General features: G+C 45.8%; 1 protein-coding gene across 2 annotated transcripts in view; it reads right to left on the reverse strand.

The window, feature by feature from the left end:
• LOC119324079 overlaps nt 1–14,810 on the reverse strand; it is a 23,124-nt gene extending 8,314 nt beyond the window's left edge. For both annotated transcript variants that reach the window (XM_037597827.1, XM_037597832.1), the window contains exon 1: nt 14,585–14,810. In XM_037597827.1, coding sequence (XP_037453724.1) covers nt 14,585–14,734 — 150 coding nt within the window. In that variant the 5' untranslated portion in view covers nt 14,735–14,810. The remainder of the gene's footprint in view (nt 1–14,584) is intronic.
• Between the last annotated feature and the right edge of the window lie 3,047 nt (nt 14,811–17,857).

Consider the following 17,857-nt stretch of genomic DNA (forward strand, 5'->3'; position numbering starts at 1 on the left):
TAAAGATTAGGGGCACTAGGGCCCACATGTCAGTGTCAGGGGGTTAGATTAGGTGGTGATTAGCTTAAGCTAATCACCTGATGGCGGGGTCCACCTGTCATGGACCCAGGGGAGGTCAAACCCCTGGTCAAACGAGTCAATCCCGCCGGCGTTGAGTCGCCGGCGAGGCCGAGGCGGCGGAGGCCTTCGGGTTTCTTGCTCCGGCGACCAAACGGACGGAGGAGGGGCTCTACGGATAGCTGGAAGAGCGCCGCATCTTCCTGTGGAGTCGGTTGGGGTCGGGGCGGCCGGAATCGGCGCCGGCGACGACCTAGGTGGCCGCCGGAGTTCGGCTGAGGTCGAACACGGCGCTGCGGTGCACTAGAGGGGAAACGGGAGGGCTCTGCGGGCTCCTGGGAGGGCGGCGAACTTGGTAACATGCTCGGGCGCAAGCTGGGGTGACCCTGGCCACGGCAGCGCCATGGCCGGCGGCGAGGAGCAATCGGCTCCGGTGAGAAGGGCGGCTAGAGTGCAGGAACGAGCGCGGGGAGGAGGGGGAATGGAAGAGGAGCTCATAGGGAGTCGGTTGGAGCAGACGGCGAGCTCGGGGAGGCGGCGACGGCGGCGAATCGACAGCGGCGGTCCTCGGTGGCCGAGGAGGGGAAAAGCGTCGGGACGGCGCTTCGGGGCTTCTCCGGTCGCGTGAGCCGACGGAGAGGTCGAGGGAGGCACTGCGGAGCTCGGGAGCGCGTCGGGGAGGAGAGGGGGTGGCGGTGGCTGCGAGGGCAGCGAGGGTCAGCGACGGTGGCGCTCGGCCGGTTGTGTGCGAGAGGGACGGAGAAGGGGAGAGGCGATGGGAGAGGTCGAGGGGGTTCCAGGGGGTCGGGGCAGCGCCGAGAGGATGACGCGAGGCGTCGCGGTGTCCAGGCGATGCAGACGAGCAGGGTGGTGGCGTGGCGAGCTCGGGCGCGTGCGCCGTGTCCCTCCTCTGCCTACTGGCGCGAGGAGGAAGGCGACAGGGAGGAGGAGGTGGGCTGGGCCTGCCAGCTAGGCCGCCAGGTAGGTTTGGGCCGGGTGGGCTGAGAGGTGAGCGCCAGGTAGGCTTCTGCTCTTTTTTTTTTATATTTCTGTTCTGTTTTCTTTTATTTAATATCTTTTGCCATTGTTTTGAATTTAAACAAATTCAAACAATGCCAAAAACTCCTCTGAATATTTTTATTTTGCTAGATGGACTTTTCCAAAAGCTCATAAAATATTTCAGGGGTATTTGAAATTATATTCTAGTTATATGAATATAATTCAAATTCATATAGCTAATGATTTAAATTCAAAGTCCCAAAAATAAATCCTTAAAAATGTTCAATATTTTTGGTTTGGATCAAAACCCTTGCCAAAAATATTAAACATCTAAGAAGAGCATTTTGGAACAATGAATGAGATTTTAGGGTTTTTGCCCTTTTTTTATTTAGGGTTTTGAGGCTTCTAAATTCCTCAGTTCAAGTTTCAAAAATTTAAACATGATGCACAGATGGAAGCAAGCATAGGTCAGGCCAGAACTAGGGATGTGACAACTCACCCCCACTAAACAAGAATCTCGACCCGAGATTCAAGTGTAGGGTAAGACGATAGGGAACGCAACCTAACACAACCTTCACGATCCAACTTGCACTTCATAGGAACGTTGATTTGATCACCATCTTTGTCTTGAAGTCTTGCTCTGAGAAATCCTGCCAACATGACATGGAGAGAAGAAGGAGACTCTAGAAGGGTCGATCTTCTCGAAGATCGAACAACTCAGGATTACTCACGGAATGAGACATAGCAACGTCTCTCGAGCTGAGACACGAAACATTCGTCCAAATGAATGGAGTGGAACAGATGTCGAAGGTTCACTAGGTAGACAACGATTCCACGCTTAAAAGGGTGGTGAACGGTTGTCAACGTAGCGAGGAGTTGAGTTGCCATGATGCCACAGCGGAACATCCTGGAGGAGGGTGATTCGTAGATTATTACCTTAAGTGGCAAAAAGACTTACCTTTGATTCAGAGATCATTGAAAACCTTTATACCAGCCTAAGGCAATTCTCAAGCGATCGTTTGGAGGGGGTCGGTAGAATGGCATACTCGGACTTGGATGATGTGGATTACCTTGTTGAAGACAACGTAACGGATGAATTTGCTTACCACTGGAAATGGAAGAGACCCATGGTAGAATGGCACATTGGTGGTGCAAGCTGGGAACAAAATGCAAATGCTGGGAATGATTCTGGTAACTGGGGAAGAACCCAACAATAGAGAGTGAATTCACTGTTTGAAAAGGTCATAGCATTGCCGAGGAAACTGAGAGCACTATATAGTTAATGCCGACGATCAAACCTAGCACTTGCGCGTGCTCTCAAGAACTTGAGCATTTCCATAATCATCAAGGTTTTATCAACATCCGTGTCAAGGATCCTGGCAACACAACTTACTACCATGATGAAAGATGATGGATGATGCAGATGCAAAGGAAGATAACACTTTCTCAGATTTCACCCTTGGCGGGGCCAAGGAAATAAAATCTGGATGATCGACCGAGAGACATTTAGCACTCCGCTTCTAATGTTCTCCCTGACGTGCTAGTGTAACCCATTCATAGATATGGTTTGATAACTAGAACATCAAGTAAAGGTCGGACTTCGGGAGCAATAGAATCCATAAGGAACAGTTACGGAGGTAAATCCTACGAAATCCTTATGGGGAGGTGGCCTACTTCCTCAAACAAGATACTACAATAATAGGTCTTCCGGCTGGGTGTGTTGGCCACGACATCCACTTTACCGGTTATCGAGGGACCAATATTATAGTTCTTGGGAAATGTTCCAACCATCATATCTGCCTGAGACTCAGATCTGGTTGGTGTCAGGATATTCCAGACTCATCGAGTCTAGGAAGAAAAATGAAAGTTTGCAACACAAATCGACGAGATGACGTTGCGAGATTCTCGGGGAATGAACTACGATAGTAAGCTCCAAAACATGAGCTGGTTCTGCTACACATGTGTGAACACGCTGCCTCAGACAAACATGATCACATGGTAGTCTTACAATAAAACACTACCGAGTTCTGGTTGGGAACCATCAGCGAGGATATCGAAGTTCTTTCATAAGTCTGGATTAGCTCTTATGAAGATACTCCTTCTCCTTGAACAAATCAGTCAGTGGCTTGGTGTGCTAGGATACACATATGGAATGAAGATGATCAGTCTATCAAACCACAGAATACTTCGCACGTGCATAACTGACTTGGGATGGTTCCAGAGGAGGTAAAAACATGCTTTCTCGAATTCACGGCGGCAACTTACATCAAATGCACGTGAATCAAAGGAAGTCACTTCTTTCATCCAAACATATGCTTCACGAACGGGGCATGAAGAAAATGCTTACACAAGTTTCCAACACTAGCTTAATGTTCAACAAAATCATGGAGGAGATAAGGATGTTGTCAATGGGCTCAACAACAATTCATCCGGGTTCCCTTTTAAAAGGAATTCCATAGTTAAGTGAACACGGTGATAGCATTGGTCAGACCAAGGAATATAATGGTGTATGCTCGAGGAAAACCACGAGTAAGACAACATTACGAATATCGTTGGTACTGATTTGATTGACGATAGCCCACACTCAAATCAAAGGATTGATAAGACAATAGGTCCAGCAACTGATCACAGGGACCAATCGATGAAGATATCATCTTTCTTCAACACACACTACATAATAATATCCCTTTGGAACGAACTAAGTTAGGCAAGCTTTTATCTTCCAACTCTCCAAGTTGTTGTCTAGCTTAACCAGCTAGCTCAGGGATATCTAACACCGATTTTTGGGGAAGGGGGTGGTTTACAAGAAACCAACTTGATCACGAGCTCAACATAGTGGTCAGGTGACAACCTGGTAATACTTTCCAGAAGATATTCGGAAAATCACGAACCACCGGTATGTTACTAAGCTCGAGAGCAATCTCGCTTTTGAGGGCAAGACGATATGATCAAATGAGTGAGGACTTGACAAGATCCTAACTCATCAATCGAAGGGTGCACCGAAATAAGGACTAGGTAGCACAATCAGTCTTAGAATGATGATTCAAAAACCAACACGCTAAGAATGAAATTATTGCCCATTTAACTACCAAGCAACAGAGTTGCTAGCAGTATTGATTTCACACACCACGATTCACTTGTCGGCATTCCGGTTACAATAACACAGGAACCGAGGAATGAACAATGATGGCAAGAAGTATCACTGTACCAAGAGTTCATAGGATGGTGTGCAATTCCTACAATAATCCCGATATAAAAGATGGTAGTACTCCAAGGTAGAACAGAGCAAAAGCTGGATTGGCATTTTGATCTGCGGAGTACAATTGTTTTGACCCAATCCTAGATATGGATGAGGTACTGGAGTTTGTTTCTCCTAGTCATTCCGGAATAGAATGGCTTGACAGACCACAAGAGTAGTAGGCATCGATGAACGAATGCACACATACTCTTGACTATCAATTGATAGACGAGGGTCAGAAGACAACTAAAGAGGGACAACTCAAAGGAACATACGATTTTCTGAGTTGTGGATGCATGGTTTAGCATGTCGAACGAATTCAACATATTTCTTCCGGGCAATCCATGCGGAAGGGTAGAACTGGCAGAGCCACAATATATAATGGAGAACTCATAGAGGGCCTGTTGTGATCTTTTGATCCAACAAACTTCTGCCATAATGGTTCATGGTATTTGGAAGAACGATATACCACGGACCTCGAGGACTATCGCAAAGTTACTAATATCCTAAAGGAACTAGCAAACACTATCGACATGAAGTAAGTAGAGTGAATCTCGGGTTCAGAACCCAGGAGTAGAATACCTACTACTAGGTAGCATCATGGGATGCTTTCGAGAATAAAGGCCAGAATCTTCACACTGAGAACACTAAACATTGCTAGATTACTAGGTGACTCCCTAAAACACCTAGGGTCATAATAATAGCTCCAACATAAATGTCAAGGCAATAGAATACCTCAACTCAACAATTAGTGTGATTGAGCTGGCATAAAGGAACATCGAAACCAGAGGGAAAGGATTTTGCAAATGCATCAGACTATTTAGAAACCTGGGATGACTCGGACAGCATAACGGCTGTAAATGCTCAAAAAAGATTTGAGACATTCACAAAATGGTGGCATAATCACTCAGAAGCACAATATCAAGGTTTCGAGATCATCGGAGACATACCGAAGTAGTAGGAACTGGACTGAGGCTTAAATCCAACAATCTTATAAGTCTACAGATTAGTAACACGTGATCCTAATAGAAGAAGAGAAAGCCTAGTTCTTAATCCTCGTAGAAAAGAAGAGGTTGAATCAGATCAGAAGGCCACGAGGTATAAGGAGTAAAAAGAGTCTTACGTTCCATCCCACAATCAATTCCCTTATATAACTAAAGAATTTCTAGACTCAACTTCGACCAGATTGGCTTGGTAATCCTACAGGCAGTCAAGCTCTGATACCAACGCTGTCAGGACCCCGACTCAATGCCACATCGATCTAGCATGTAACACCTCATATCACTTTGCGGCCTCACGCACGGTATTCCCACGGGTGTCGCCTTACCTTTGCCCGGGACCGTTTGCGTCTTTTGGCACACGTATATGATAGTGTCGCTAGCATCCATATGATAAGGAGCCCGGGCTGACATGGCTAGTCGTGAACCTAAAGTGGCACTAACTTACAGGGACAGGCATCCATGACCCAGCATCGAACGTGTCGGTCATCAGCGTGTGAATCCAGGCTGTAGCACTGGGCTAGCAGGACTCCGGTGAACCGGGCTGTAGCGGGCTAACAGGACTCCGATATTCATCGCGTGACATTTCCCCGAAGGGACAGACACAGGAACGAAGAAGGACACATGCTGACCAGCCTAAGTGTTCCGGAGCAGTAGCAAGCTACCATAGCTCAGTGGAAACACTAGGAGACATTTCCCGGTAAGAGAGGCTACTAAGGATAAACAACTAGATAGTCAGATCCCACACATACCAAGCATTTCAATAACATACACACAATATGCTCGATATGTGCAAATACAACATGGCATCACAACATGACTCTACAACTCAAGTATTTATTCAATAGGCTCCGAGGAGCGAGATATTACAAACATGGGTCTCATGACCCAATAATCAGAGCATACAAGTCAAAGCACAAACGGAAGCTTAACATGTCTGAGTACAGACAACTATAAATAAAAAAGGCTGAAAGGCCAGACTATCTACCAGATCCTGCCGAGGGCACAAGATCGTAGCTGAGGTAACAAGCTAAACGTCGAAGTCCAATGCGGAACTACTAGTGAGACTGAAGTCTCTCTGCAAAAACATAAAATAGGCAAATGTGAGTACAAATGTACCCAGCAAGACTTACATCAGAACTAACTACATATGCATCATTATCAACAAAGGGATGCTGGGGTTTAATTGCAGCAAGCCAGCTTTGACTCGGTTGCTATCCTGAACTACGACTGCAAGTAACTCTTTTGAGGTGGCGCACACGAGTCCACATATTCACCATATCAATACACCACTATGGATCCGCTCCCGTCTCCCTACGAGAACGCCATCCATAGCACTCACGCTTTTCTTGCGTATTTTAGAGTATCCACTTTCACTTGTCTATGAACTATGCAAGGGGTCCAAGTTTCCATATCCGAGGAATCCGGCTATTCGAATAGATGATGTTAACCCTGCAGGGGTGTACTTCTTCACACACGCTCTCGCCGCTTACCGCCCTGTACACGTCATGTACCTCGGCAACCTTCAAGCGGAAGCCGGGCGAGGGAGTCGGCCATGACCTGACTAACCAAACAAGTCTCTAGTCCAGGTTTATCGCCTATTCGGGTTCCATCCGCAAGGAGATCCGGCCGGGGTGTCGCTCACGGCCCCAAACGATGTGTGCAGGGTTCCCAAGCCCACCTCGACGGATGGATGTACGCTTGGTACACCGTGCCACTGTGCCTAGTCTGTCCCAAGCCCACCTGTACCGGGTGCCACTTGGTAGACTACTAACACTACCTACAAACACCAGAAACTAGTTGCAACTCCTGGACAGAGATCATGTTGATTAATAAGTCGAGAGAGTCAATTAAGGATCCCAATGTGTGGTAGTAGCTGTTCATGGATCACAAATACAGAACTCAGTTCCTGAAGACGGCTGCAATGAGACAACCCACCATGTACTCCTACATGGCCTCTCACCGCTACCTTTACCAAATCGTGTTCACACACTTAGCTCACACACAGTAGGACATGTTCACACACCTCTGATTCATCCCCGATGAATCAGACCTGACTCAACTCTAAGCAATAGCAGGCATGACAAACAAACATGAATGAGTAGGCACAACAGGGCTCAAACAACTCCTACTCATGCTAGTGGGTTTCATCTATTTACTGTGGAATGACAGGTCATGCAAAGGATAAAGGGGTTCAGCTACCGCAGCAAGTAACAAATATGTCGTTGTTGTCCTAATGCAGTAAAAAAGAGCAGGAGCGAGAGAGTGGGATTTTATCGGAATGAACAAGGGGGTTTTGCTTGCCTGGCACTTCTGAAGATAGCATTGAGTCTTCATCAGTGTCAACGATCACATCGTCGGTACAACGTCTACCGATGGGGAACAACACCGGCAAACACAGAAGAAACACGATCAATGCAATGCACAATATGATGCATGCTATGACATGGCAATATAAATGTGTTTTGGGCTAATGCACCTAGCTATGATTTAAATGAAGTTGGTTTGAATACATGATTCAAACTCCAACTCCATATATGATTATTTAAATGCCCTTTATTTGTTTTGTCCAAAACAGAGGACAAACTTTGTTCAAACATGCATGAAAATGGTACAGATGGATTCCTTGAATTTTTCTGATAATTTTTCATATATAATTTATTTAATTTGGAGTTACGGTTGAATTTCTATGAATTTTAGGAGTTTTGGACATTTTCTGAAAATATTAAATCATTTAAGATTTATTTAAATTCCAGAAAGGAATTATTACGTCAGCATGACGTTGGCATGACGTCAGCAGGTCAACTGCGGCTGGCTAGGGTCAAACCTGACGTGTGGGTCCACACGTCAGTGACACGGGTTAGACAGGGGGGGTTAGTTTAGTTTAACTAAAGATTAGGGGCACTAGGGCCCACATGTCAGTGTCAGGGGGTTAGATTATGATGGCGGGGTCCACCTGTCATGGACCCAGGGGAGGTCAAACCCCTGGTCAAACGAGTCAATCCCGCCGGCGTTGAGTCGCCGGCGAGGCCGAGGCGGCGGAGGCCTTCGGGTTTCTTGCTCCGGCGACCAAACGGACGGAGGAGGGGCTCTACGGATAGCTGGAAGAGCGCCACGTCTTCCTGTGGAGTCGGTTGGGGTCGGGGCAGCCGGAATCGGCGCCGGCGACGACCTAGGTGGCCGTCGGAGTTCGGCCGAGGTCGAACACGGCGCTGCGGTGCACTAGAGGGGAAATGGGAGGGCTCTGCGGGCTCCTGGGAGGGCGGCGAACTTGGTAACATGCTCGGGCGCAAGCTGGGGTGACCCTGGCCACGGCAGCGCCATGGCCGGTGGCGAGGAGCAATCGGCTCCGGTGAGAAGGGCGACTAGAGTGCGGGAACGAGCGCGGGGAGGAGGGGGAATGGAAGAGGAGGGAGTCGGTTGGAGCAGACGGCGAGCTCGGGGAGGCGGCGACGGCGGCGAATCGACGGCGGCGGTCCTCGGTGGCCGAGGAGGGGAAAAGCGTCGGGACGGCGCTTCGGGGCTTCTCCGGTCGCGTGAGCCGACGGAGAGGTCGAGGGAGGCACTGCGGAGCTCGGGAGCGCGTCGGGGAGGAGAGGGGGTGGCGGTGGCCGCGAGGGCAGCGAGGGTCAGCGACGGTGGCGCTCGGCCGGTTGTGTGCGAGAGGGACAGAGAAGGGGAGAGGCGATGGGAGAGGTCGAGGGGGTTCCAGGGGGTCGGGGCAGCGCCGAGAGGATGACGCGAGGCGTCGCGGTGTCCAGGCGATGCAGACGAGCAGGGTGGTGGCGTGGCGAGCTCGGGCGTGTGCGCCGTGTCCCTCCTCTGCCTACTGGCGCGAGGAGGAAGGCGACAGGGAGGAGGAGGTGGGCTGGGCCTGCCAGCTAGGCCGCCAGGTAGGTTTGGACCGGGTGGGCTGAGAGGTGAGCGCCAGGTAGGCTTCTGCTCTTTTTTTTATATTTCTGTTCTGTTTTCTTTTATTTAATATCTTTTGCCATTGTTTTGAATTTAAACAAATTCAAACAATGCCAAAAACTCCTCTGAATATTTTTATTTTGCTAGATGGACTTTTCCAACAACTCATAAAATATTTCAGGGGTATTTGAAATTATATTCTAGTTATATGAATATAATTCAAATTCAAATAGCTAATGATTTAAATTCAAAGTCCCAAAAATAAATCCTTAAAAATGTTCAATATTTTTGGTTTGGATCAAAACCCTTGCCAAAAATATTAAACATCTAAGAAGAGCATTTTGAAACAATGAATGAGATTTTAGGGTTTTTGCCCTTTTTTTTATTTAGGGTTTTGAGGCTTCTAAATTCCTCAGTTCAAGTTTCAAAAATTTAAACATGATGCACAGATGGAAGCAAGCATAGGTCAGGCCAGAACTAGAGATGTGACATAAATGCCTTATATAGAATGGAAACACCGAAACAATCACAAGCATGAGTTTGTAGTATTTGAAGAAAAGTCATCAAAGGCCACACACAATTATAGTGAAACACCCAAGACCATGTACAACTATAGTGAAACAAACAACTGAAGAAATGGCGAGGCAATACGATGAAATAACAAAATATATGAAACATCAATGTACAGAGCATCGTCAAAACAAGCGTAACCACTAAATATCACACGCCCTTCTTTTATTTTAAATTCTTGTTACTCTTGGCCTATTTATTGTACACTACAGTGTAGAGAGCATCGTCAAAACAAGCGCAACTACTGATGGGCTGACTCCTAGGCTGCTGGTACACTCCAAGGGCATGTCTGTCAAATATTATCATATTTATTTTGATTATCTTAAAAAGAGGATCATTTGCTTTTCCAGTATTACACACTCATGATGTATCTCACGAGAGTATATCACATGCCATTGTGAAAAGAAGTGATATCAGCGTATTGATAAATAGACTTACATAGTAAAAAAAAAGGGCAGCCCCAATGCATGTAGCTCCCGCTTGCGCAGGGTCTGGGGAAGGGTCCAACCACTTTGGGTCTATTGTACGCAGCCTTTCCCTACATTTCTGCAAGAGGCTGTTTCCAGGACTTGAACCCGTGACCTCATGGTCACAAGGCAGCAGCTTTACCACTGCGCCAAGGCTCCCCTTCAAACAAAGGTCGCACTTGGATACGAACTCATAACCAGGCGATAGCGGGTCAGCGTTCTCAACCAGTTGAGCTGCGAAGTGTTCGTAAATAGACTTACATAGTAACAAAAATATAAAAGATGGACTAGAATAACAATGACAAAATCCGTAGGAGCAAAGTAATTACACCAACAATACATTCAATCATCACAACTTCCAAATGTTACAAATATTTTGGCTCTCACAACCATTTCAATCAATTAACTTGAATTCTTGCTTATACAAAATAATAATGCTAATAACCTAGCCTCTTGTCATCTCAAATGGTCTAACTACTTATACTCCCTCCATCCATATATAGGGCCTAATACGGTTTTTGGGACAACCTTTGACTACTCGTAAGATTTATAATATATGAAAATATGAGATGTATAATGTGAAAATTATATCATTAGAAGCTCCTCCCATGTACAAATTTGACGGTATGCTTTCTGTAACTCGCATGTTATATATTATTGCTCTAACATGTGGTCAAAGTTAGCCTCGGAAAACGCAGTAGGCCCTATATATATGGATAGAGGGGGTAGCTTGGATTGGTTGGTTTGTTTGTGTTCTCTCTAGTCATAACGTGACTTTGTATAGTATATCACCCCACGTCCAAAAGGTTTAGTTTCATATAAGAACACTTTATCTTAGCTTAGAATGGGTCAAAGTCATTGTATACTTATAAGAACTCCCACCAAGTTGGTTCCACTAGTTTCTATGCCACTTTTGGGAGCATCCTCACTATATAGGCTAAGCTGATATGTTGTGCATTTTGATACCATATGCATATTTGTAAAGCATTTCCATCAAGTAAAAGATGGTAGGAAACAACAGAAATACCATCAAGCAAGGCTTAATCGGTCAGGAGTCCCTCTAACTAATCTAGTAAATAGTGGAATAAGTTGGTAACTACGTGAAATGAACTAAGCTACTAACTAGCTGGCTACAACTTATCTAGGCTTACTAGAACGAAGACCGAGTATATGAGGTGTGACTTTAGGGTTTAGACCGATAAGTTAGTTTATAGCAAGGTTTTTGAGTCGTCGACTAATCGCCAAGTCGTTGGAGCGAGGTTGGCTTGCGCAGGCGACTTGGCTAGAGGAGCAAGTCGCGTGGCTGGTAGGCTAGTCGACGACTAGTCGGGCGACTAGGACCTCAAAGCAGGTCCGGCTTGCTTCAGCAAGGCCAAGGGAGGGAAGACCGGGAAGGTGAGGAGGCCTGAGTCCAAGGCGGGGGAGGAGGAAACGAAGCTGGAGAGTGCGCCGCCTGTACGAGGAGAAGCACAGAAGAGACGAAGGAGAAAGGCACATGGGAGAGCAGATGCAGGGTCCAGATTAGAGCATATGGACGGTTTGGATTTTATTTGGAAGCTAGGGTTACATAATGGGCCTATTGGGCCAGCTCTCTAGCACGAAACAAAGGAGGAGCAAGACGCATGCTCCCATCCCAGATCTGCAGATCAGGATCGCCGCCTCCATTGCTCCTACGAGTTGCTGCTGCCTTCTCCGAGCTGAAGTATCCTCCAAGCAGCTGCCTACCCCCTCCTCCGCGTGCAACAACACCTCTTCCCCCTCCTCCTCCTCCTCTTAACACCTGGGGCGACTTGGGGCGATTAATCACGACGAGTCGCAGACTAATTGCAGCGAGCCACTAATCGGAGGCATGGCGACACGACTTGGCTAGGCGACTCAAAAACCTTGGTTTATAGAGACATATAATGCCTAGGAGACATTTGGGATCAATGCTACAAAGCAATGGTGATATGATATCAATGAGAATGTTAGGCACAAAAACAAAGCAAGATGACAATCAAACATGTGATACTATATCTGGCCATGGGCCGGGCCAGGCCGGGCTTGAAAAAGCCCACGGCAAAAAACTGAGGCCCAGGCCCTCCCAGGCCCTATCACTGGGCCTACTTTTCAAGCTCAAGCCCGGCCCATCTGGTAAAAAGCCCTAAAAAGCCCTTAGGACTTAGGGCCGTGGGCCGGGCCTCTTCCTTAAAATGCCAATACGCCAAGCCCAAGCCCGTCTAGGCCCTACTGGTGGGCTCAAAACTCAGGCCCAAGCCCAGCCCATGGGCAAGCCCATCGGGCCTAGGCCCTGGATTTTGGGGCCGGGCCTGGGTGGGCCGACAGGGCCGGGCCTGAGATGGCCAGGACTATGTGATACTATATGAAGCAACATGTTGGCCTATTAAGAGACAACACATCCAACAAATGAGTATCACTAAGATGCGCATGCTAACGTGGATGTATGGCCATGCAATCAAGGACTGAATTAGGAATGAGGATATATGTGAATGCTAAGGTGGATGTATGGGCTTGCAATCAAAGACTGAATTAGGAATGAGGGAATATGCGACAAGGTAGGGGTGACACTGATTGAAGAGAATCTTGTCCAACACCGACTAATGTGGTTTGGACATATCCAACGAAGGCCTGCAGAAGCACCAATGAATAGTAGTTATTCTAAAGAGTAGCGAAAATACTAGGGGGTATGAGGCAACCAAAGTTGACGAGGGAGGAGGTGGTACAAGGAGAGGATTGGAAAGTATCCTAGGATTTGGCTCTTAACAAGATTGCATGGAAATCATGGTGACAACTGTACTATATCAACAATTACGATTGGACTTAAGGGCAATTACAAATAATAATGTAATTTTTGCTATTTTTAGAAGCACAAAGCAATAAAAGAATTCATCAAATGACTATAGACAAAACAAATAAGACAATCTCACAAGGACAAGCATAACTATTTTCATACTCCCTCCGTCCCAAAATTCTTGTTTTAGATTTGTCTAAATACGGATGTATCAAGTCACATTTTACTATTAGATACACCTGTATCTAGACTAATCTAAGACAAGAATTTTGGGACGGAAGGAATATATCATACTCCCTCTGTTCCATTATAAAAGATGTATTATTTTTGACACGGTGACCAAGGCACATGATTACGGACATGTTAGGATGAAATTACCCTTAGCAAATTTATGGTTTGTGGCAAGTAAATTAGTTAGTACAGGAAAGTATGAGATACATGCAACTGAGAGAGATACTTTCTACAAGGAGAGATACAAACAATCGAGAAAAAATACTTTCCATTTTTTGAAGGGCTAAAAAGGAAATTACAAGAAATTAGAATAAATGCACCTTACATTGTGTAATTTTTGCAAAAAACAAATACACCTTAATATAAAAAAACAGAGGTAGTATAATGTAAGATTTATTAATTTTGAGTGTAACTTTGAACACAAATTAAATAACAAATACTACATCCGGTCCAAAATATAAGATGCACCAATTTTCAAAAATTTGGATTAACTTGTATCTATATCAATATGAAAAGAATTAAAAAGACATTTCAAAGTAATCTCGGCCATCAAACCATGTCAATTTTACTATTTAGATTGCTTAAATGACACACGCTCAACATGTTTAGCATAAAATTAATATCATACCAAATATGAATATCAGAAAATTCCTTCGTTTCAAAATAAATGTCATGGATTTAGTTCAAATTTGAACTAAAAGCACAACACACATTCTGGTACGGAAGGAGTACTAAATATCAACATACAAATTTACTAGTTTCAGTAACGAGAGTATGATACTTTGAGTATATCTTATACCAATACTTTTTCTAATAAACCTGCACTATTTTTTATTTTTTTTGCCCTAAGTGATAAATCTGAAAATATCACAAGATACACACATGCAATTTTGTCTTAACCAAACTTAAGTAAAAAAAATATGTTAAAACAAGTTTAAGCAATATAAGGTTTATCAAGAACCATAAAGGAACCAAAAATGACTTAATAAAATATACAATCTCAAAACATGCGAAACCAATGTAAATCCAAACAACCCATTATAAGAAATAAAAAAAAGTATAAGAATATATGAAGAAGAAAGAGAAGATTCTCAAATCTGAAAAACCATGAACCTAACAAGCCAATCAACACCAATACTTTCTCTTCAGCCATAAAGAAAAAGGAAAACCGTTTGAACCCCAGATCTACACGAAAAGGGATTGTTGAAACTTTGGCGCGCCAGTACGGACATGTGGACTCATCAAAGACCAAGAAGGGATGGGGGGAAACACGCAAACAGAAAGCAAGATGGGGACGCTGGGATTGGGGGAGGGGGCGCACCTGCAGCGCCAAAGAGCCGGCAGGCCTACTACTCTCCGCCGCCGCCGCACGCTCCAGAATCGGGATTAGGGAAGGTAGCGTCGTCGTCCTCTGGTCGTCTTCTACGGCGGCGGCAGGGCGCTGCGCTGCGTAGCCGCCGCTATGGGGCATTTATTGAGGAGTTGTTAGCGCATTATTGGGAAGCAGATAGATGCGCCGCATTATGCGACAGCGTTCGTGGGAGATGGAAGCATCGCGCTGCTTATGTAACGCCGTCGGTTGGAGTTCAAGGCCGCGCACGGGAGAAAGGGGCCCATTTTGTTTGCCCCAAACCGATCCGGCGTGAACCAGAACGAGATTATCGTAAAAAAAAAGGCCACGAGCGGGCCGAGCCTCACGCTCGCAGGAAGACATTAGTACTGTAAGAAACAAATAGGAGCAACTAATTAACCAGCGCTTTTTTGAAAGTCTCGCAACGATCAGCATCACGCTGTCAGCGATTCGTCACGTGTCGTGCTCTGGACGCTTTCTTCGGATTTCGTATTTTTTTATTTTTCTGCAAGCGTTTTTGGCTTTTTAAACGGGTTTTTTTCTGATTTTTTTTATGGTTTGGTTTTCCACCTGTCTTCCCTAACTTTTGAACCAAAACAAAAAATTAAAAAAAATGCATAAAAAGCACGTGTTCTTCCCTTTCGCGAGAGTCACGGTTTTGTTTCCGCGAGAGACACGGTTGTGCTTTCGCGAGAGGCACAGACGTGCCTCTTAGAAACAGAAAAAAACGCGTTTTCTGTTTTTTTTCTTTCGTGTGAGGCACGGTTTTGATTACGTGAGAGGTACGGTTGTGCTTTCGTGAGAGTCACGGCCGTACCTCTTGGAAACGAAAAAATGCATTTTTGTTTATTTTTTCTTTCGTGAGAGGCGCGGTTTTTTGCTTCCGTGAGAGGCACGGTTGTGTTTTCGCGAGAGTCACGACCGTGCCTCCTCGGAAGCGAAAAAAAACGTGTTTTCTGTTTTTTTTCTTTCGCGAGAGTCACGGTTTTGCTTCCGCGAGAGGCACGGTAGTGATTTCGTCAGAGGCACGGGCGTGCCTCTTTCAAAAAGGGAAAAACCCGTGCTCCCGGTCCGGATTTTTTTGTCTGATTTTCTCGTAAAAAAATGTTCGTCGAAACCTATCGACATGGGATCTAGTTTTGAAGATCTCGACGTGAGGAATCTAACGGTGAAATCGGTTCGAGATTTGGACGCGTGGTTTAAGAGATAAAATGTTTTGAATAAATGGATCTACGAAAAAAAGGGAAACTCCCAGGCTGCGACAAATGGCACACATGCAGCGCGCCACTTGTCGCAACCTGGGAATTATGATGATCTTCGCAAGAGTACTCCTTAACTAATGGTTTCAGAAACAAACAGTTGGACTGGACTAATGATTGTGAGAAATAAACAGTTGGCCTCGACGATGGCTACGTCTACGTGAACGACTTAGCCATAGGACGGAAACAAACAAATAGTTGTTGGTAGACTAAAAAAAGATTGATGATGTCATCTACACTTCTACATCTACACTACTATTAAGCAATCAAACAAAAACTTTTTTATGTGCACCCCGCAATTAGTCCCATAACCTCGCACGAATCAATCAGCACCACACGTTTAGGCTCATCATTCTAAATCTAACAGCCATCATTGATCTAATCGCGATTTGATGTACACTTAGCAATTTACCTCGGCTAAACATACTCCACCAATAGCAAAATAATCACGTCCCCAGCCCCTCCCATCGCGTGATCATTGCAGAAAAAATGGAAACTGGTCGCCCTCGCCTCCCTTCGCCCGCAACCCTGATGCCTTCCTTTCTTCCGCAACCAGCACACCGCACGACGGCCGGCAGCCCCATCTCCTCCCTATCCTCCATCGCCTCCCTGTACCACGTCGTCGAGTAGGTGGACGCTCCTCCATCAACTCCTTCACGACCATCCTGTCATCTTCCCTATTCGAGATCTGATTGTCCTCCTGCACACCAATTCCCTGCAACATTGTGGCCGCCCTGCACGCGATCCCACCACCGCCCCAGGAGCGTGCCAGCCGAGGCCGCTACCACGCGAGCCTGCCGTCGCCTCTCAAACTGGCTTCAGCTGAGGCCTCCACCACGCGAGCCCACATCTGTCGTGGCCACTACCACGCGAGCCTACCGTCGCCGCTCGAACTGGCTTCAGCTGAGGCCTCCGCCACGCGAGCCCACATCTGCCGAGGCCGCTACCACGTGAGCCTGTCGTCGCCGCGCTAACCGGCTTCAGCTGAGGCCTCTGCCACGCGAACCCGCATCTATTGCACCCGCTGCCGCGCGAGAGCCTGCCCGCCACATGAGCCCGCCTCCGCGTGAGAGCTTGCCTCCACTGTGATTCGTCCTCAACGTCGTTTGCCCAACTGATGACATCGTTGTATGCGCAGTCACCCTGGCATCCATCTAGAATAGGCGAGTCCGGCCAGCCACATACCCTACCACGATAACTGATCTCCTGGTGTGTTGTTTTATTGAAGATATGTGTCAGCCATTGTGTCATGTATGGCATATCGAAGAACATACACAAAGCACATACTTCATGATTTCGGCAAAATCTGTAGGCAAATGTAGCACATGCAGATGCAGAAGATCAGCTTTCATACATGATTGTATTTGATGCGTATGTCGTAGTTGTCGAATAAAAACCTTTCTACAGAAAAAAACAATGATATAAGTTGATATTCTTTATTACACTTCAAGTTCACAAATGTGTCCCTGCTCTACACAATTATGAATCTTTTGTGTATCATCCTTTGGATTTGTGTGGGTGCTGAATGGATTCAGAGTAAAATACAAAAGATGTTGAAGAACCATACCATCCTTTGGGTTTGTGTGGGTGCTGATAGGTACTATCAAAAGGACACTTTATTACTGCTACCCTTTGAATTGTGTTATCATTCCTTAATAATTGCAGTTTTTCATCCTTTTGGAGTTTTGGATGCAAGGGATGGTATTTCATCAAAGATGATTTTTGGCTTGAACGAAGAGGTATGAATTAGCCTCTGAACATCATGTTATCTTCTTTTGACCAATTACTCGAACCAAAGAATTGAACATATTGTGTTCTTGTCTTCTTCCTCGTGAGTAGTGATAGGATTTTGTTCAATGTGTCTTATGTACTTGATAGCATTGACAATAGCAAGCTTGAGGCAACCATCACGCACTACAAGAAATATGTCAACTTGTGACCTTCTGTCAGTGACCCTAGAAGAATTGGTCATAAATCTACGACC

Source organism: Triticum dicoccoides, chromosome 1B, assembly GCF_002162155.2.
Source record: "Triticum dicoccoides isolate Atlit2015 ecotype Zavitan chromosome 1B, WEW_v2.0, whole genome shotgun sequence".
In the NCBI taxonomy this organism is placed as follows: domain Eukaryota; kingdom Viridiplantae; phylum Streptophyta; class Magnoliopsida; order Poales; family Poaceae; genus Triticum; species Triticum dicoccoides.